We start from the raw sequence: 18,112 nt of genomic DNA, 5'->3' as shown, positions 1-18,112 counted from the left end.
GCCTTTCTTCCCCTAGGTCGATAGCTGTGTAACTGGATGCCTTCTCCTCATGTTCTTCTGATTGTACATATTGCTTTATCCAGAATATACCTGCTTTATATGTTTATCTTCTCAAATATATTTTTGTTCTTTCTTCTTGAGTCTTAAGCCATATATATTATTTTGTCAGAAACCACCTCCCAGAGAGAACTAGTTTCTTTAAGGGTTGCCCCTTTCAAGGTGACCCACTGCAGACAGACTCAGCGACTTTAATTTGTCTTTACCTTCCTCAGGCAAAGCAGTGATCACAATTCAGTAGTCTGCTGGCAAGAAAAACAAACAGTGACAACCTCAAGCACTCCAGACTTCTCAGAGAGCATCCAGTGTATGGAGAAAAAAAAAAAAAAAAAAGTTCTTTTTTTTTTTTTTGCCTTTTGGTTTTGAAGCATTTTGAGTCCACCTGGGTGATAATTTCTAACTCTTTGCTGCAACGAAGGAGCTGCACATATACTTTATTTACAAGCCATGCAGCCTTCTTCCCTCAGAATACTCATGCATTCTTATGACTAAAGAGCCAGAAAAGCACAGAAAAGGCTACAACATACATGATAAATCCTGAAAGCCAATCCAAAGCAATGTGCAACGTCCCTTGGCCTGACTGTTCCTTCCCTTTACTGAAGAGGGAGGAAAAAAAGAGGGGTGCATATTTAGGGTCCTTTACTCAGTCATTTTGTTCTCACTTCTGCTCCAGCAAAGGTGAGATAAAGGGCAGTTTATCACAACAAATAATCTGTTGCTACAACAGGAAGCTTCAATCAGTCTCATATACAAAACAGAAATTGAAGTTTACCTGTACCAGCTTGCATAACAGTATGGTAATGTACAGACATTTCAAGGTGTGCAGCCCTCTACTGTTTAAGATCAAATAGTGGGACCCATCAGCTTTTCTCCAGCTAAGGGAGCTTTCTGCTTTGCCAGATAACTTTTGCATTTTCATTATTAGCTGAAGTGTAGCAAAGAAGAAGCCTGATTCAAGTAAATTACTCATGCATCAGCTACTTGTATGTATGTTATTTATATGGAACATGTTACCAGTTCCATCAGCTTTTATAATCAATGCAGCAGCTCACTGAAGAAGGGATTCTTTCTGCAGACAGATTTTGTCATTTATTCTGTCAGTTCCATAGTTGCCAGATACGATATATCACATAAGATCTCTTTATATTATGGTGCTTTACTATAATCCTGAATTTCATTGAATTTCATTGAAAGGAATGGAATTATGCTCTTTTACTTTCAATAGGAATTTGACCCATTGGTCTAATTTGGCTCATTCTATTTCATCAGCTACTTCATGTACTGTCTTTCTGAGACAAAACTTTTCCATAGAGTTGTCTGTGTACAGAAGCTTAACTCAAAAAAAAAAAAACAAGAACAAAAATTGTCATCACAAACCCCACACAACACAGAATTTTACCCACATAAAATAACCACAAGATTAAAACAGTAAAACAGTTAAGGAGACTGACATAAAACATTTTCTTTCTTTGCCTCAGAGTGGAAAGGACACATTCTCATGGCAGAGCCCATGCCTCTGAATGCAGAATTTAAAGCATTGTATACAGTTAGGCTATTCTGTGCTTTAAATAAGCCTGAACTGAAAACTAAACAAAAGGATATTTATAGGCATCAAATTAGAGAATTATAATTTAATGCAAATTTACAAATAATGAAAAATAAGTATAATTACTTAAAAAAACATACCCGCATAATCATCTCCCATGTTTAAAAAAAAATATTTTGGGAGCTTTGGCTTTATAAGACAACTTTGAGTTCCTAATTTTGAAAGTTTTTTTACTTAAAGCAGTGAAGTGGTATATCCGTGCCACCATGTTAATCTCATGCAGTGTAGTAGCAAGGCCTATATAATGAAGTGTATATGAAAAATATTTTATAAATTAATACACTAAGGTTTATTTGTAAATCTGTGGTTGAAAAACACTTTATGCATCATATTACTGTGAGTGAAAAAGAGATGTTGAAGATACCAGGAAGAAAATGTAGCAGCTTTGATTTCTCTCTAAGTTGAGCTAAGAAACAAGAACCCTCTTAAGTTCCCAAGTGTGTCTGTGTGTAGGGTGTTTTATCTGTGATGCTGGTAACCTAATGGCAAACATCAAAAAGCTGTACCAAAAAAATAAAAATAAAATTCTTGGCAGAGTATGTGCAGTCACCCAGAGCAACAGAAGGGATTGTTCTAGGAGAAGTGACAAAGTTTCTCCTGGTATATACTGATTTGTCACTTCCCTTGGGAAATAAATACATCAATGCATTTGCCGCCTTATGTGTAATAAAATACCCTTCCAGCAAAAGAAACAAATAAATTATCCCCTCCTTCTTCCTTCTCTAGATAATAAGCAAACCCAAAGTCAAACTCACTTTCTGTCTCCCAGCAATTCCTCAAAAAAAAGAAGCAGTGTCCTGTAATTTGATTCAGTTAAAAACTACCCTCAGTTCCTCTATTCAGCAATGTCAAGTCTAAGCTTATGGGAGAAGGATTTTGAGCTAGGGTGTTTTTTACATGGGTACGGTTTTACATGCAAAGTAATGAAAAATCAGGTACAGTGAATTTAAAGTCAACATGTGACCAGAGTGTGTGGGTTTGTACCTCCACGTGGTCTACACAGTATGTGCAGTCCCTACAATGGGGTGCAGTCACACACTAACGAATGGTGTATACATTGAGTAGCCACCGCAGAGACTACTTCTCGGATGTCCAGCAAAGCTACAAATTCAGCTTTATCTGACATGGAGATAGCATAGAGGGTGTTGGTCTCTTCTCCCAACGAGCAAGTGATAGGACAAGAGGAAATGGTCTCAAGTTGCACCAGGGAAGGTTTAGATTGGGTATTCAGAAAAGGATATTCGTGGAAAGGGTTGCCAGGCATTGGAACAGGCTGCCCAGGGAAGTGGTGTCACCATCCCTGGAGATGTTTAAAAGGCATTTGGAAGAGGTTCTCAGGGACATGGTTTACTGCTAGAGTTAGGTTATGGTTGGACTCGATGATCGTGAGGGTCTCTTCCAAACAAAATGATTCTATGATTCTATGACATGATCTTCTGTAGCGGAGACTACAGTAGAGCTGGGTGCTCTGTCAGCGCCCTTTGCTTGGTTTGCACCATCTGTCTGTTGGACTTCAGTATTCCTGGCATGGAGGAATTTAAGCAAAGATGGTTTGTGACTTTCTCAGTTTTGCCACATTGGGTTTCCATCTGTTTTTTCCCTGTACAAGAATGCATATTAGTGCTACCTAGGTGAATATATGGAACTGTGAGTTCAGCATGGTTCTTCAGGTGTGCATAAAGTGTCCAGCTGTGCCAGAGTGCTTTAGGAGAACCTCAGATCATTTCCACATGGCTCTGTTTAAGGAAACTTTTGGTGAAATTAGTTACATGAAAGCTGAGTAAAATACAGTATATTTTAATGTTTATTTTCAGGGGGAATTTGCAGTCATTGGCAATGCTAAAAAAGTATCTAATAAAAATTGGTCTCCAAAATTGTATTCTCTATAAAGCGTTTGTTATGAAGGATCAATAAGAGCTTCAAAAGCTTCAAAAGCTTTTTGTTATTGTTTAAGACAATCCTGTATTCTCTTGATCAGAAAAGTGTAACTAGCAGCCATTTTGTTGTACCCTAAGATTAAGAAAAAAAAAAAAAGGCTGGAAGGGAGAGAACCATTCTGTATAGTGCCAATCATTTATTCTTACCTTTCCTTTTGATTATTCTTTTTTAGTCAGTTACTTCTGTTCTTTTTTGGAAACTCAGTTCAGCTAATTTGTGAAAATGAAGATAGAGAAAAAAATAATTATAAATATCTGTTATATTCAGGAGATAAATTTTGTCTTTCCAGCTCTGACTTGTTATTTGACAGTGCCTTAGTTCAGTGTCACATCTTGAAAGCTCTACAGTCATTTTAGACCTTTGAAATCTCTTCATGAATACTTAATTCTGCATTTGTAGGAAAATAGTCTGTGCTGGAGAGATCTGTCGTAATGTTCAATCTGTTGCCACTAGCTCTCAGTGCAGATTGTGCAAGGCTGCAGAATAAATTAGTATTATTTTGAAACAGCGTTTGTCCACTGGAATGTCACCCATTCAGATCCTTGCATGAAGCACATGAAATACCACCATATGCAGACAGTGATGTATTTTCCAGTGTGGTTCTCCCAATTATTGTCATGGAGCTCTCTTGCTTGCATTGATGTTTTGTGAGAAGAACAGAGAACACTGCTGGTTCCTGAATGCATGTGTGCGATGGATGACATTTATTTTCATTTCTTTGTTCCTCTAAAAAGGGAGTGACTGGGTAGGAGGGAGGTAGGGTTATTTTCATGTGTAGGAGAGATCCCAGAGCAGAGGGTAGAGAGCTCCTGGCAGCTCAGTAGGAGCCTGTAGCATGGACAGAGGGCAGGGAGCTGGTGGAAAGCGCAGGGAGCTAATGTGTGGGGGTGATGGAAAGAAAATTTCGAGGGACCTAGAGGGTACTGAGCAGAGTGTGCTGCAACTCACATTGAGTCATATGGTCTGAAACCAAGCTTAAAGAAGGGAAAATGCTTTCAAATATATGATCTGAAATATATGATTTCAAATATACGATCACTGAAGGGAACATTAGTTATAACTCCTGTTTATTTCTGTTGTTTTACTTAGTGAAGTCTGAGTTTTTTCTGTTAAAAATATTTGGTCTAGTGTTAGTTCAAATACAAACTTGTTCTAATGATTCAGAACCTGTTGGAATTTTTTGGTTACTCCTTATACTGAAAGGGAGTACCATTTCAATGGAAGTAAGGGGAGTACTTCAAAGGTCTGGTTGCCTTTGGCTCTTGTCACAACAGATTGAATTTTTCAGATCAGAAATGCAGATTTATTTTTTTTTAAACAACCTCCATGAATTACTTGCTCTGAAAATTGATTTTGTAATGATTGTGCTAGCAGGGTTGGGCAGATGTACATCAAGAATGGCATAGCCTCTGCCCTAGATTTCTATTTCCTTTTCTCCCACCCTTCTTTTGCTTTTAAATATTTAGAGATTTTTTTAAAAAAACAAAAACAAAAAACCAACCAAACAAAAAAAACCACAAAAAACCTAGTTAACGTAGACAAAAGAAAAAAAGAAGTATTAAATTATTTTCTCTTTTTTATAGCTTCCAAGAGAATTAACAGAATTGAGCTACCCATGTATGGCATCCTTAATGTACCGAATGCCATGCTGTTTAGACAAACCAGAACCCACAATAAAAACAATTCAATTAGACAAGTCACTTAACCACTTTAGCCTTAAGTGTAAATTGATATGTGAACTGAACTCAGTGGAATTTTCCCACCGAGCTCAGTTGTGCCGGAATAGATAGAATGTTACTGGTTTGTGTACATGTCTTAAAAGTGAGGGGGTTTGACACATGCTGCAGCAATTCTGCTAAACATTCCCTCTCACCCTCTTTTTCACTTTTGAATTTCCTGAGGGTCCTAATTAATAAAGTGAGTAAGAAAAGCAGTCACAGTCTATTGGCATCCCTAATGGACTTTCATTAGAAGGGAGGCCAACTTCTTGCCTGTTTCTGATCCTCAGTTTATTGGCTGCAATATCTGGTTTGGATCTGAATCCTTTAATTTCTTTAAGGATTTCTCTAATACTAAATTCCTTGCCAGACAACTCCATTTTTCTAAATTTTATACTGAATTAGCCCCTCTAAAATTATGTATTTTTTGTTGTTTTTTTTTTGGGGCGGGGAATATTTAGGGGGCTTTGCAGTCACAAATCTTCTCTTGGGTTGCAACCAAACATCTAACTTCTTAGCCAGAACACCTGAGAGCCACAGAAACCAATGTATTTACAAAAAATACTGGCTATGCATACCTATAAAATAGCAGTTAATCACCAGAGCTCAAGTATAACCTTGGGGCTGGCTCTGTAAAAATGGCCTGTAAAGAACCTCTCCATGATTAAAAAATAATAGCTACTTAGTTCTTACTTTGGCATTTTTTTAAGTATATTTAAAAGCCTTTTAGAGGAGGTAACTTTGACTAACTGTGTTTTACAGATGGAAGGAGAAGGACGCAGCTCTCCTAACTTCACTGAACAAACCAATAGCAAAGTTACAATTAGAAATTCAGACCTCCAGACTGCCTGTCAGGGCCATCTATGCCAGATCTCACTTACAAGCAGTAATATAAAATGAAAGTTGTCTCAGTGACTATTCTGGATGGACTATTATTAATGTCATGTATTTATAAAGGTTTGTGTCTTTTGACATTTTACACACAGGCATCACAGTTCATAATAGGCACGTAACATAACACCAGAAACACTAAACCAAATGCAAAGTGGCTAGAAATTAATGGAGTGTATGGCAAAGACACTTGAGTGGCAGACTTTGGCTCTGGTTCTTCTTTGTTAACCACTGAAAAAGAGAGGAAAAAAAAAAGAACATGGAAGAAGGCAGAGAACTGGCAGTAACCATTAAGGATAAATAGCAATCACCAGAAATTCTGGAGGAGTGTGAGTAGACCTCTGGGAGCATAAGGAGAGAAGTCCAGAGTTTAAGTGGTCAGAGGGAGAGGGGAATTACATTGACACTGCAGCATTATTTAAGTAACAAGCGGGAGGAGGTCAGAATGGGCCAGCGACATGGACACACTGGTTTAAATCAAACTGAGAAACTAAAAGCTAAATGCAGCAACTAATCTTTTCCTAATAAGGTTATGTGACATTCCTGACTGATTTTAATGCGAACCAGAGTAAATCCCATGTTCAAGGTTTTCCATTCAAATTTTAACTAAACCAATGTTAAATTTAAATTCAGCTATGAGACTTTTTTTTCTGTACAGAGCAAGAAGAGTGCACATCAGGCTATTCGTGCCCCAAAACCAGATGGTGAGGAAGTGGCCGCTAGCAGATAGGACAAGACAGTGGATTTTCATCTTGTAGTCTGACTGGGGTCTGAATGTGAATTGAACAAGTCAGATTCAGAGCATCGGGTGCAATTCAGTGCACGGCCAACTGCTGTCAGCCCGCTGGGCTGCGTCTCTCAAGAGAAAGATCAAGCACTCAGCATTGGAAGGGAAAGATGATTTACTATGGGGGGCTTAAAACTGTATTCAATTTAGGCTCTGTTTAACCTCTGGGACCTTTGTGAAGACAAGAGACAGAAAGTAAAAAGTGAACAAAGAGAGATGGGAAAGGAAGGATAACTGACTCAAAAGTGGATACAGGAGAAAATGGCTAGGACATGAGAGAGGATAGAGTGGAGGATGGACAGTGCAAGGGAAAGAGGGGCCTGTCTGTGCTGGGGGATAAATGTGACAGAAGTTTCCTTTTAAATGTTTTCCACCCAGAGGTATCTAAGGTCCACAATAAAAATTTCATTATTTGCACTAGTTTTAGTAATACACACTAAAACATATGCACTTTTAGCATCTGGGCTTGAGCCTGCCCTGCTCCATGGTGTCCATGCAGTGAGCAGTGGGGTGAAGGTAGGTGCCCCCCAGAAGCTTTTCTCTTCCCAGTGTGGGGGGGCTTGCCCCAGGCTGCTGGGACACTGTGGGGGGGATGCAACCACGGGTGGCTCGGGGCTATGGACCATGCAGGGACTGGGGCCCAAGGTGAGATCTGTGCTGGAGTGGCAGCGAGTCGGGGCTTTCACAGTGGTGTGATACCAGGGGACTTCTTAGCAGAACCGTTCCAAAGTGGAAAGGAAGCCGGAATGGCTGCTGGGTGAGTGACTCAGAGAGGTCGTTCATACCTCTGCTCCATCCTTTCTCCCAGCTCAGGAAATGTCTTATTTTTAACTATCTTTGTTATTTTGCTGCTCTCCTCTGGACAGATTTCTTTTTTTTTTTTTTTTTATTCTTCTTTATGAGGCAAGGCAAGAACATAGACTATTTAAGGTCACTGTATTTAAAGGCTTTATTTTCATTATTGTTCTTTCTTTTAGTACTTTGAATTCTTCAGACCTTAATAATATTGTTGGGCTTTTTGACTACTGTTGTACATGGAACAAATGGTTTTATTGAACTGTCTAAAATACTTTCCACATCTTCTTCTGTGAATATGTGCACTTAATTTAGAACCCATTTGTACACAGGAGCAAGTCACATTATTTCATCCAGTGTGGATTGCCTCTTGTCTACGCTGAATTTTATCTGTTGAGTTTCTTTAATGCATAACTTTGTTCAGCTTTTCTGAAGTTCTCTCTGGCCTTCTCTAATCTTGAGTAACCTGTGTCACTTTGAATGTGAGTTTTAAAGGTTCCATTAATACTTTAAATGGTTTTTATTTTTTTTGTTTTGTTTTGGGATTGGCAAGGCAGTATCAGAGGTACATTGAGAATACCTTTGTTCAGCAGAGCTGCAGTAATTGCTTCTGTCTCTTGTAGTTTGAAGAAAGTGGAATAAAGTGAAAATACCCATTCATAACATGAAAATGTAAAGTCAAATAGGCACAAAGTTTTTAATATTTAATTTTCCACATTATAAAGCAGACTCTTCTTCTCCTCTGCCTTCCCATAAATGCAGAGATGGATAGGATTAATTAAACATTAAACCATTATTCTTCCTAAAAGAGAAGTCCTTGCTGGTCATGTGTGATATAAGATATTCCCAAGGTGATCTTCCCACCATCTGAAGTTTCCCCATCATTGGTTTAAAAAATAATTAATAATAAAGAAATAAATATTTTGTTATTGTATTGCTCTTACCTTTTTACTGGAGGAGAAAGGGATATTATTTGGTAAATATGCCTTTAATTAAATAATTGACTGGAGGACTGATTCCATAATGGATATGTTGTGTGACATTCAGTGCAGGCAGTGATTTAGAAATGAGACAGTGAGTCTGTGGAAGGAAAAAGTTTTCTAGGTCCTTAGGCTCTAGGGAAGAACCATATTTACTTTCCAGACTGTTTGTCTTCCAGAAAAGGAGGAGGAACAGGGAATGAAACCAACAGAATAGGGCCACTAGCATTTTTAGCTGATGATATGCAGTGTCAAGAAGGTGCTATTTGTATCTGTGAGATATTGCTATGGGCTGACAGAATAAGAAAACAAGAAACATATGAAGTAAACTCAAGATAGCAAAAATATGCCATTCAAGAATAAAATAAATAAGATAATTCCTCTTTTTTTTTTTTAAATAAAAGTAAGTAATGCTTGCTTAAATTACTTAAGGGTTGCATTTTGTAACCATGAGCATATGAACATAACTATTGCATTGTCTGTGTCCTGTATTCTTTACTTTATTTCTATTATAGCTTTGTTGGCTTGCAGAATGTGCTTGAGATAGATGGATATTTCTGATCTACATTTTAGCCATAATAGCACTGCATGAAAACAATAGTTACTAACATGCTTACACAACCTAATGGGAGAAACTAAATTGTATTTATAGACTTACAAAGTTAGTGCTTGGGTGGGGTTATAAGAGAAGGAGATATGTCCATGTAATATATTTCCTGATGTGATACTGTTAAATAATGAATTGTCAGGAGATATCCGGGCTTGGGGTGACAGGAAACTTTTAAGAAACAGTCTGAGAATTTATCTACTCCCTTCATTGTTCCACGGAAACTCAGAGGACTTCTACTGCTCCTTTAACTCAGACTTATTTTGAGCAATAACTCTACAATTTGTAGACTTTCTTTTAATCTCCCAATGGTATATTTACTATCTTAAATCACATATTAACAGCACAGTGAGTCCCAGAGGAGGAAAAGTGAGACCCATCATTACTCAGATGTATAAAATCTCTCAGGTGACATCCGCTAGTATCTTTCTAAAATGAAACCAAAAGAGTGGACAAATGATGTGAACTTGGGGTGCAAATGTCAGTGGGGGAGGAAGTAAAAAGGAGATAGTGGTCCAATCACTGCTGTGACTACAAGAATTCAATCTGAGGTAGGGACTTTCTAGCTCTCAACTGCCATAACTTTGATTAACCTTGCAGTGTTTCAGCACAGGGTCATGCTATCCTGTTGACACTTTGCCTTAGAGATGTCAGTCACATTTCAATAACTTTCCAGTGTGGGCTTGTAAGTCCTGTCTTTTCATTGACTTTGAATGAGGCAGGTTGCTTATGAATGCAGTTTAAAGTGTCACTCAGATATTCTTGCATTGTATCATCTTTGACTGACATGGCTGGAGTGATGGAAAATTTAGGTTATCTAACTGCCCCTGTTTTGGCAGTGATGATCCTCCATTTTTTAATTTTTATTTTTAATTCCTGAGACTCTCTTGGCCTTCTGATGATAATGAGATTTGGTACTGCTTTTTTCTTTACACTATTAACAAGCATAAGAGAGTCCTGTCCTGCAGATGTAGCATCTTCGCATTTCTGTCTGGAGTCTAGGTTCTCACAGCATGAAAAGCATAAGCTCCACTAATGGAAGATAATATGTTAACAGTAACAGAGAAAGCACCAGTTCAGGAAAGGACATAAAAGAAATTCTATTGGTTTAGCCTTCAAGATAGCTTTTATTTTATGTCTGGCTTGTGTAATTCCTAAGGGTTAGGCCCAAAGCCATTTAAAAAGGGTTAGTAAGAAAGAAGGAAAAGCATTTCTAGTTTTTCAATGTTTATTATTAGCAACATAGACTGTAGCTGGTTTTGTGAAAATTTCACTATGTAGTAGAAGGCTGTGTCCCAGAACAGTTATTGTTCCCAAGCTGTGTTATTCAATAATCTGATTTATAACATATGACTTCAGTTATAATCCAAGAGTTGCTCCATTTATTTTTAACCAAATAAATAGTTCTCTGCTGTAGCCACTTGAGGTTTATAATCTTGTTTTCAGAAATGGCCTGGCTCACATAAACAGACTTACCCCCCTTTCAGTGCTAACAGAACAGTCAGGGTCTGTGATGGAGGAGGGGAAAGTGCCGTAATATAAAATAGTTCATATGTGTTTCATAGTATTTCATAAATCTGGTTCCCAGGCAGTGGAGAAAAATGAATAAGAAGTGTTTTGTGTTAAGCTATTACTATGACTTTTTTTCTCAGTTGAATGGAAAGCAGTGTATAAAAAGAATTAGTGCTGGAAACTAGATGTAAAACAATAGCAAACAAAAAACTCTTTAACAAGCATAATCTGTTGTCAGTGAAAGGCAAAGACATCATTAAATTCACAACAGTGCTTATTTTTCTAATGTAAGTCATGGAGGAAGCAGTCATGCTGAGATGTGAAAAAGGAAGCAAAAGCTGTATCCTCAGCATTGCCATGCCAAACTTTTGCATGCGTGTCCGTCTCCAAGGTTGAACCTTGGCGAGATCTGTAGCCACCCAGGTAGTGCACAGGGAGAGTGCCATGTCTGGGGTGGAATCCACAAAATTTACTGCGATGAGAAGAGAGTTATTTAAGTAAGCTAACACCAGGGAGAAGGGGAGTGTCTTATGTATCATCATGTACAGTTACAGCATCAGGAATGAAAAATAGCCCATCACAGATTATACCCTGATGGCCATGGCACTTCACTTGGCAGTAGGAGTTGGAATACTCTTGAAAGACTGTATCATCTCACATGTTACATCAGTGCTTGAACTACTGGATAATTGGGACCAACGGTTCTTCCTGCAGCCAGGTTTTATTTTTTAAGTGGCACTTACAATGTCACTCTGTAAAACCTTGATCTGCTACAGATGCTTGAGAGTGTCTGTAAGATCAAGCCCTCCAAAAAAGGAGGCAGAAGAACATCTAGCTTATTGATCCTGATGGGGCTTAAGTCTACTCCAGGTATGAAACTGTTAAGCTCTTTTGAAACTGAGACTCTTCTCTGTGTCTTCAGAAGCAGGACCTTAAATGAGTGAAAATCTTCAGTATATGAGGCATGATGGGTTGATCTTGGCCAGATGCCAGATGCCCACCCAGCAGCACTCTCGCTTCCACTCCTCAGCAGGAGAGAGGGAAAATAAGATGAAAAAGCTCATGAGTCAAGGTAAGGACAGGGAGATTGCTTACCACTTACTGTTGCGGGCAAAACAGACCCAAACAGGAGAAAATAAATGTGATTTATTGCCGATTAACATAGAGTTGGATGGTGAAAAACAAAGACAAATCAAAACACTATCTTCTCCCCACCTCACTGAGGGAGGTGGGGAATGGAAGGTAAGAGTCAATCCATAACAGCTCTTCTCTGCCACTCTTTCTTCCTCACATTTTTCCCCTGCTCCAGTGTGGTTCTATCCCATGGGCTGCAGCCCTTCAGGATAAACTTGCTCTGGCACAGGATCCTTCACAGGCTGCAGTGTGGATATCTTCTCTGATGTGGTCTCCTCCATGGCTGCAGCTGAATGTCTGCCCTGGAGCACTTCCTCCCCTTCCTTCTTCTCTGACCTCTGTGTCTGCAGGGAAGTGTCTCACACTTTTTCCCCTCACTTCTCATTGCCTGTGCAGCATTTTTGATATTTGTATTCCCTGAATGCCACTGTCTTGGCTGCTGGGTTCACCCTGTGGTGGGTGGGTTGGAGATGGGTGGAACTGGCTGTGTCCAGCACAGGGCAGACCTTGTCTCTCCTCACAGAGACCTTTGCAGCCCTCCAACATCAAAACCTTGCATGTAGACACAATACCCCAAGATACATCACGTGAGGAAGGTAGATGAGTTCACAGATACTGTAGAAACTGGGTTTTCAGGATTAGTATTCTGTTTTAACTAGCTAAGAAAAATTGTTCAAGTTCTGCCTTGGAATCAGGAGAATCCCAGCCTGAATTTGTAAGAAATAAGTAGACACTATTTTATTTAACTTGTCTTACTATAAGATATTAGGCTAATCTTTTAACAATCCTACTCAGAAAGTTGCTCTTCCCTTTCTCTCTGTATTTGCTCTAACACTCATCACCAAAATTAATGACTCTTAATTAATGTTTGCAGAAGGTTTCAGAAATTTGACAGAACCAGCAAGTTCCAATTTGCCAAAAACTACCTAGTGCTTTGACTGGAAATTCCACCTTCTTCTTCTAATACATATTGTAAGCAGATATTATGTTTTATTATCTGTCACTTAATTGTACCAGGATTATGCTTTCCTCATGGCTTACACAGACAGAAAAGGACAATTAATGTATGAAAATGTAACAGGTATATACGTATAAACATTAGTCTGTCGGCTGGCTTGGAATAATGATGTTTAAATGAAAAGCAGATAGATGCATTCACAAACACCTAGATGCCCTTGCTAGTATTTTTTTATCATGATTTCATTTCTATGAGTAGTTACACGTTTCATAATACTCTGATACCTCTTTAAATGTTTTGAGAAATTATGTTAGCAAGTTTTCCTTGCAAGTAGATTATTTTAATTTTTATTAGTGAAGGGTTTCTTGTTTTGGTTTGGTTTTTGTTTGTTTTGATTTTGTTTGTTTTTTGTTTGTTTGTTTGGGTTTTTTTTGGGGGGGGTTTAATAGAACGCATTGCATGTAAAATTAGTGAAAAAAATGCGTACATATCCATATGTGCATATTTTTTGTGTGTAGTATAATATGCATAATAAAATGAAAGAATTCTTTCAACAGCAACATTATGGCCACCCCAGTGATAAGAGAAAATATGCTCAAGAAGAGACCTTTCTAAAAGACGCTGAACCGCCATGTGATACTGACTTCATTCTTCATTCATCTGTCTTGAAATGCAGCAGAGCCATAAGAGAAAAAAAAAAGTATTTCCCAGTGGACCACCATGAGCAAAAAGACAGAAAGCTGTGACATGGCTTGAGATATTACACTGGAAGACTTTGTCTAACTGCTGAGGTCTGTGTATTATCAAAATAAATAGCTATGGAAAGACTTTTAGTTATATTTCTGAAAGAGGTGTTCAAGAGAAATTTTCTAATGTCAGCATCTAATTTGTGTTTTAATATTTGATGCTTACTGAACTATTTCACCTGACCAAAGTACTTGTTACTGAAAACACTGAAGCTGTGCAAGCAGGCAAGATCTCTCTGAAACCCTATGAAGGTGCATAACTTATCTTCATCGCTTAGTTAAGTTGCTTGCAAAAGCAACTTACTATATTTCAGGAAGCTGGATTTGCCACATGCTCATGATGTAGGTGTAAATAAATTGTTAAGTTAGGCTGAATGCTGAGGATCCTGTTTAACAAGCACAATCAAATATGTAGTGAATACTAACTAGAGAAAAAATGAAGAGAGTGTCTAGGTTTTTATATTTATCTTTGAGTAGTAACATAAATTTGTATTTTTACTTATTAGTCAGAATTTTCTAGGACTCCAACTTTTTAAAAATTGTACAATTTAATCAGGAGATTTTGCTTATTTCAGGATGAACAAAAGAAAGATTTTAGAAGTCATTTGTCTTTGTCTTCCCCAATATTTTGCCAGCACGGCTCTACTGAGGCTTGCAGGCTGGTGTTGTAGCCACAGGACTGCAGGACTGTAGGACTGTACTGCACACAAGTAATGGCAAGATGGTACGGATTTCTGGGGTAATAAGAACAAACACTTCCTATTCACTTTGGAAATGAGTGAATAGTCATTATTCTTATTCCTATTATTTAAAATTTTTGGTATAAAGATTCTTTCTGACTGTATGTGAATTCTCTTTGACCATGGGCTCTTATCTCTAAGTTGACTCTGAAGCATTATTCTGCTTTTCCAACCACCTTTCATTTTGTCCCTGTCTTCTGAATGCAGCCATGATGTAGTAGTGAAATGCTACCGTTAAGTTAAGCCTTTCTTAGTTTAATTCTACTTTATTTCATTGTATAGGTCATCTAACTTGTGCATGAGTATCTCACTGGGAGAATGGGAAACACTCATTGTTTCAGTTCCCATCAAGAAAAATAGCTTCAGCCCAGTTCAGAATATGTGTTCTAACCAGTTAGTTGAAACAGCAATAACCATTCATGCACGATTCCCGATTTCTCAGATGTGATCCAGGAGTACTTACTACCAAAACTGATCTACCAAGCTTCCTTCATGAATTTGGATGGACTAGAGAAGAAAGCACTTAGTTCTGAGAAGGCAGGGGAATGGATTTCATGCCCAGACCAGATGTATGACTGAGTTACAGAAGCTTCATGGTCACTGCACAACCTCTGAGCTTCAATAGCAGACTGTGTGAATACTCTTAGTCAATGTTAATTGAAGTGTAATTAGACATGATTCGTTGATGTAGGGTGGTATATCTCTATACTAAGACCGCTTGAGTGTATAAGCCAACTAAGATAAGCAAAAAATACTTATTTGAAACAGAAGGAAGGGTTTTTTAGATGCTTGGAAGAGCTTTTCAGTTGCAAAGATGTGTTTTGTGATGTTGCTGTCACTGCAGATCTGGAAGACATGAACAGGTAATAAACATAGGAATAACCTTTTCCGTATAGGTACAGGTGACTTCCAGCTCTAGGACTGAAAGGCTGACAAAAGAGGTTGCTTGACCTAGGCCATTTAGCAGAAGTTATATGGGAAACCTGTGGTGGAAGAGGGAACCTAATTGTGGTTTCTCAAACCCTGCCCTTCATTTGATCAGAATCTTTGGTCAAAAGTTATTATTATTTTAGTGTGTCAGACACTATTTATATTTCTATCCCATATACACATAGTTTTTTCTATTTGTGACTTAGATGGTTTCCATCCAAATTCTGAACTAAGCTGCTAAAACTGAGGTTGCTGGAAGAACTGCGAACACAAAATACCTATTTTGTTTGAGTTTCTTTGTTTAATCTTCAGGGGAAATAGAATTATTTGCCTTAGATGTTTAAAAAATGTCCAGAATTTTAAGCAGCAGCTGTCATTCCCACCTCTGTATGCACATATGCCTCAAGAGATAATAGATGTTGAGTACCCTTTTCTGGAAGTCCCAGAGATGATTCTGCCTGGAGTTTCAGAGCCATAGTCACTCCTGGCTTGATTCATGGTATGCATTTACCCTGGGGCAAATAGAGGTCTAATTTCCATAGCATTTGCTTTTCATTAATTTTACTTTATTATATATTTTCACTTTAATTTCATTTGGGCTTTCTTTTCCTGCAGAAAAGTTGTGTAGAAACTAGAAAATAAATTAAAAAGAATCACTGACACACTAGGAGACACATAGCTCAATAACTCATTAAGGTTTAGAGATGCTTATTACATATATTCTCAATTTTCCTTCACAACATGCAAAGTGCAAACTCTCCATCTCTCTTTTGACTGTGCACTGTTGCTAAAATGGATTAAATTTTTTCCTTACACAGGATATATTGTCTATTGAGATCCATGGAAATAAACACAATAAAAATTCCAATGAAATGTTATTGTATAGAATAAGTAGTTGCTTTTAAAGTCTCACTATTTTGGCTGCATTAATTGTACAAGCTACAGGGTTTAATATTTTTTGAGGAAAAAAATTAGTAACTTGTTTGAATTATTAATGTTTTGAAAATGGCCTGTATGACAGCTATTTTCATAACTCATTTTTACTGCAAGCTTAGCACATACCAAACTCCCACTGAATTGACAAATCGGGCTAGTTATGATTTTACCTATTTTCATGCTTTCTTTTAAGGAAATAGCTTCCTTAATGTTAATATGCCGCACATTGTCATTAAAGGGAAATACAGACCTATGAAATAATACAATGCTTTTCTTCAATTCAGCAGGCTATAAGATGTTGTCCTTCTTAGCATTATCAGGATAGATTTCTAATTAAAGTATTTTTAATCTCCCTTTCTCTCCAGAGAAGGGAAAACATAGGCCTCCATGTAAATTATAGTTTCATAATACACGATGATGAAACTAGTACCAAAAGGACATTATTAAGCCTGAGATGTTTTTTCTCATTTTGGTTTGTAGAAGGGGAAAGTCAGAAACTGAAAGCTGCCTGACTCTCCTGTCTTCATTCTGCCTCCTTGGACCACATGGAAATAATTTGATAAAGGGTTTCAAGCACCTTGAGTGCAAAAAGAGGAAGTAAGCACTGAGGGGCACGATTTTTTGCTTCGGGGACCCAAGTTGCCTGATGCATGCAGATTAGCCTGGGTCTTGGTTCATGCTTCTCACAGTCTGAATCTAAACACTTGAAGTTAGCAGCTGGAATCCTAATACCTTCCTTGGAAGAATGATGCTAGATCCATATTCATTCAGCAACTTTTTAGGAATCTCATTCATGCAATCAAAAAGGATACTTTCCTTCCAGCTTATTGCTCCTCTATTGCAGCGGCAATGTTTTTGTCCCGAAGTACAGCCAAATTAATTGTTTCTTGATATATGCCAGGCTCTATTGCTCTTTCCTGACCAAATAACCTAATTTAAATATGTAGCTTGTATTACACTTGGATGCTGACCCTAGTAAATTGTGGTGACATCCAGAAAATTACTCATTAGGAAGAGGTATTTAGAATAAATGAGCTGCAGATTGAAGGAGCAAATGTGCTATAAATCTCATTTTTTTTAATGTGTTTGGTTTAATTTACAGTCCAGGTTCTGGTCCGTCTTCATCTGGATATTGCTTTCTTCTTAACAGGATTTTGAACACAATATACATCCACCTAGCAGGTTATTTTCAATATATGCTTACCTTTGACAGACCCTTGAGCTTTAAAGGAAAGTAAAAAAAGCATGTTTGCCCTAATAAAGTTTTGGGGTTTTTTTAACAAAAGAAAAAGACTAATTTAGAATGAAAAATTTCTAAACATTAAAAAAAAAAAAAAAAAAAAAAAGAAAAGAAAATGATGTGCCATCTGGCAATTATACCAAAAATTTGGATTTATTACCAAATAAAACTCTTGGCTTGTGCATTTCACAGTTTCCTCCATTCACAAGCAGTGTGTTTTTAGAGGCTTTCTGTAGGGTTAGTTGCCCAGACTTCTGCAAAATCAACAGTTTGTCCTTATTGCAGGAGGTGTTAGGAAATCAAATCCAACTGGAGCATGAAAGGAAATTGCAGACTGGTTTTGTCCCAGCTGCATGACAAATGCCAAGAGCTGATTTTTCAGTGCAGACATTTAAAGAAATGAATACATAATTCTATTTGTTCTCCTACTGAATGAATTATACTTATTGTGTTTTTCATATTTCAATGTGCTACCCAATATTTCAGCAAAGTTACTGTTTGCTTTCACCTCAGTGAAAAAGATTTTTACATGTTGTG

At 37.7% G+C, this 18,112-nt stretch overlaps 1 protein-coding gene across 9 annotated transcripts in view; it reads left to right on the top strand.

Annotated features, from left to right (window-relative positions):
* The window catches only part of PCDH9 (protocadherin 9), a 678,879-nt gene that overhangs the window by 82,031 nt on the left and 578,736 nt on the right, over positions 1-18,112 (top strand). The window contains exon 3 of one of the 9 annotated variants that reach the window (XM_071806032.1): positions 13,541-14,191. The exons of the other annotated variants lie outside the window; for them this stretch is intronic. Coding sequence (XP_071662133.1) covers positions 13,541-13,729 — 189 coding nt within the window. The 3' untranslated portion in view covers positions 13,730-14,191. Of the gene's footprint in view, positions 1-13,540; positions 14,192-18,112 lie in introns of those variants that run through there. 9 annotated transcript variants of the gene reach the window in all.

The sequence above is a fragment of the Patagioenas fasciata genome, chromosome 1 (assembly GCF_037038585.1).
Source record: "Patagioenas fasciata isolate bPatFas1 chromosome 1, bPatFas1.hap1, whole genome shotgun sequence".
Taxonomy (NCBI): domain Eukaryota; kingdom Metazoa; phylum Chordata; class Aves; order Columbiformes; family Columbidae; genus Patagioenas; species Patagioenas fasciata.
The sequence above is the reverse complement of the archived record's forward strand: the minus strand, read 5'-3'. Positions and strand labels throughout refer to the sequence as shown.